This window comes from Bidens hawaiensis, unplaced genomic scaffold, assembly GCF_021521415.1.
Source record: "Bidens hawaiensis isolate Kalapana, Puna unplaced genomic scaffold, B.hawaiensis_p1.1 tig00034193_1, whole genome shotgun sequence".
NCBI lineage: Eukaryota > Viridiplantae > Streptophyta > Magnoliopsida > Asterales > Asteraceae > Bidens > Bidens hawaiensis.
Window position 1 is genome coordinate 22,813 of NW_027495898.1, and position 3,833 is coordinate 26,645.

The following is a 3,833-nucleotide window of genomic DNA, read 5'->3' on the forward strand; positions in this document are numbered from 1 at the left end:
ATCTTCTTAAGTGTTCTTGAAGGATTTTGGTCTTTCATCTTAATTAGTTTATGTAGCCTTATTAATACTTGTTTATGGTTGTGCAACATATATATATAATATACACCCCTTGTTTACCTTTGGTAGTTACTTATCCGATTCCGGTCGGTGAGGTTTCGGACCCCATAAGGCAAGGCTTCATGGAGGACTTCGTGTCCTTGATATATATACATCTATATAACTTGTTCATACATATTAATCTTGCTTATTTTAGTTTGTTGGTCATGTTTACAAGTTCCATGGTTATGGGTTTTTAAGAGTCTATGCTTCGGTTTAACCGTAAATAGCTCTAAACCGTAAACCGAACTTTGTTACTAGTTTTGTTTGTTTAAACATACTTAGTGTTAGATCTAAGTTTCTAAATCATTTTTACAAATTCTATGGTTATGGGTTTGTAGAACCTTACCTCGGTCTTAACCCGAAACACGATCCGAACCGAAAACCGAACTTTTGTTTAAAGACTTTATTGTTAACTTTTGGTATTTTTTTATTTGTACATTATTATACAAGTTATTTAGTGTTTGGACATGTGGAAACCATCTATGAACTTGTTGTGAGATGGAAACCGAACCAAACCGATTCTTGCTCGCTTAAGACACACAAGTGTGTTTTTTTTAGCCATCAAGACTTGTATATGTCTTTAAAAATAGTTACAAATTGATTTTTAAATATTTTCTTAAGTACTTGAAAATGTTGGATCCAACTTGATCTCATAACAAAGTTTGGACCAACAAAACCGAACACTCGCTTAACGTGCGTTGTTAGTTCTAAAACAATGGAACTACATACTTGGTTAAGTCTTATTAAATTTTATTGAGTTATCTCATAACATTCAATATTTTGGAAAGTTGACTTTGGGTTTGACCAATTATCAAGACCCGAACCGACAACCCGAACACTCGATAAAAAAACCCGTTTTAGTATCTTTATTCCAAAGGGATTTGCATTCTTGCATTTTACCCACCTTATTACTTAACATAGGTTGAGTAAATATTAAGGTTAGATACTTTAACCCGGTTTCGAGCAAACTTACATTTTTAAAGGGTTATTATTATAAATTCTTAAATAGTCACATTTTAAACCTTAAACTTTAATTATTTACATTTCTCAACATTTATTTTGTTTAAAGACCTTCAAGACAACCCTTTTAAATTCAAGACTTCTTTTCTTTTTAGGCATTGTGCGTTAAACTCGTCGTTCCGACAAATCTCCAAATTATCGTCTTTCAAGTTTACTACTTGAAGGTGAGTACTTCATACCCCATTTTTCATCTTTTATTTTGGGGGTGACATTTCATACTTATTCAACAAAATGCTTTATATTTGAATCTTAAACCACAAACGTAGTTGTATACTTTACCTAAATAATTGCTCGATTTGGTGTTCTATGCTTATATGCCTATGTGTTTATCGCTTTTGGTTGGTGGAACTATAAAATCCTAGACTATTTGGCATCCCCTTATAGCAAGGTGTCGTTAACGTAATGCAATTAACGATAACTATAAAATCCTAGACTATTTGGCATCTCCTTATAGCTAGGTGTCTCTAATGTGTTTAGCGATATCTATTTATCCAAATTACCACTTTTATTTATCGTTTCGTATGCAAGTTTTGTGGCTATCTTTATTATATACTAATATGATTAAACTTATGAATTGCTCACCAACCTTTGTGTTGACAAACTTTATTTTATGAAATGTTGCAGGTTTGCATCTTGGTTGATTTATGATTGTGAAGAAAACGACATCAAAGACCTTAGGATATTAGTAAAAATGAACAATATCAATTTGCCATAATTTGTGATATCTTGTTTATGGTTATTTTATGGATAATTGTTATGTGACATTTTCGATGTTGTGAAATGAAATGACTTTATTAAATACTGTCACTTTAATTAGTGTCATGTGCTTATGGACAATCGTTACACCTCGGCATGTTCCGCCGCCTTTGGTCGGAGTGTGACACACACATTCTAAAAAATGGCTCGCGAGCCGTCACAAATAACATCTTTTAAGTTGTGCCGCATTCCAAGTTCTAGGGATCAATGTTCCATCTAATTTTTCCAACTTGTATACGCCTTTATCAAGAACCGCGTGAATCTTATAGGGTCCTTCCCAAGTTGGGGCTAATTTCCCAGATAACTCAGCATTTGATGCTTCATTGCTTCGGAATATGTAGTCCTCAGTGTTAAACTTGCAAATTTTTATCCGCGAGTCATAATATTTTTGTAGTTGGCGCTTATACTTGTTTTCTCTGATAGCTGCCAATTCCCTCCGTTCCTCTAAAAGGTCTAAATTCAAGCGCAACTCCTTTTCATTGTCAATGGTAAGGATTTTCCTCGCGGATGGGACGCCTATCTCTGCCGGAATCATGGCATTCGTTCCCTAAGTAAGACTAAACAGAGTTTCAGAATTACTTGTCTTCTTGTGAGTTCTTGAGCCCACAGAACATGTGGCAACTCATCAACCCATCCCGTTCTTTTTGTACCCAACCAAGCCTTGATTCCATCATCGATAGTTCTGTTTGCCCGCTCCACTTGCCCATTGGCTTGCGAATGCGCGACTAAAGTAAAAATCTGGGTGACGTGTAACTCTGTTAACCATTTCTGCAAACTTTTATCCACAAATTGTGTTCCATTATCACTTACAATGGTTTGCGGGAGACCAAAGCGGCATATAATAAATTCCCAAATGAATTTCTTTATATTCACAGCTGTGATGGTTGCTAATGACTTGCCCTCCACCCATTTTGTGAAGTAATCAATGACAACAACTAAAAACTTGATCCGCCCGGTTGCTTCTGGAAATGGGCCCATAACGCCAATTGCCCATTTCTGGAGCGGCCAAGCAGATGACACCGGTATTTACTCATTTTGAGGACAAAGCATGCGTGGCGCGTGTCTTTGGCACGAGTCACACTTTCATATTTCTTTTAATGCATCCACTTGCATACATGGCCAATAGTATCCAGGGTTCATTATTTTTGCTACCACCATCCTTGGCCCCGCGTGTAGACCACAATTTCTTTCATGAATTTCTCTAATTAAATAATTTGCGTCTTTCGCGTCTACACATCAAAGAAGCGGGCCGAGGAAGGATTTCCTATAGAAGATTGCATCTTGTATTTGATAATGCAACACTTAATGGCGGATCTTTCTAGCTTCAGCTCTATCCTCGGGAAGGGTTCCAAGGGACAGGTAATTGACAATTGGTGTCATCCAAGAAATTGTTTCAGTCTGAATAACTAGAACTTGATGCTAAGGGACAGATGGGCTATCCAATACCTCTATCTGCACATCTCTGGCTAGGTGTTCAAAAGTTGTGGATGCCAATTTACTTAACGCATCAATGGGTCGATTCTCGCTTCTTTTTATATGAATAACTTTACAAGACTTGAATTGTTGCATAAGTTCTTTCGCCTGGGGAAAATACGAGGCTATAGTCTCTTTTTTTGCTTCATATACCCCGGTAATCTATCCCGCGACTAGTATAGAATCGACCCGCACCTTTAGGTGACACACGCCTAATTTTTTGGCAACCCGCAACCTGGCCAGGATCGCTTCATATTCTGCTTCATTATTTTTACTTTTGAAGTTTAACTTGATGGCGTATGTGAACTTCTGGCCTTACGGGTTTACGAGCCTTAGGCCTACCCCAGAACCCTCTCCACTTGATGCCCCGTCGGTGAATAAAGACCACACCTGGTCTTGTTCCGGCAGGATGGGAGGTTGCTCTTCATCCAAACATTCCTGCTCCTTTTCTCTTGGGACTTCAGTAACAAAGTCTGCCAAGACTT

At 37.4% G+C, this 3,833-nt stretch overlaps 1 protein-coding gene across 1 annotated transcript; it reads right to left on the reverse strand.

The window, feature by feature from the left end:
- Window positions 1-2,032: 2,032 nt before the first annotated feature.
- LOC143585865 (uncharacterized) lies at window positions 2,033-2,410 on the reverse strand. The gene has a single exon (XM_077067546.1). The coding sequence runs from the start codon at window positions 2,408-2,410 to the stop codon at window positions 2,033-2,035; it is 378 nt and encodes a 125-aa protein (XP_076923661.1).
- Window positions 2,411-3,833: the final 1,423 nt, after the last annotated feature.

Coding starts and splice junctions, on each gene's coding strand:
- LOC143585865 (XM_077067546.1), bottom strand. CDS start 2,410: ATGATTCCGGCAGAGATAGGCGTCCCATCCGCGAGGAAAATCCTTACC.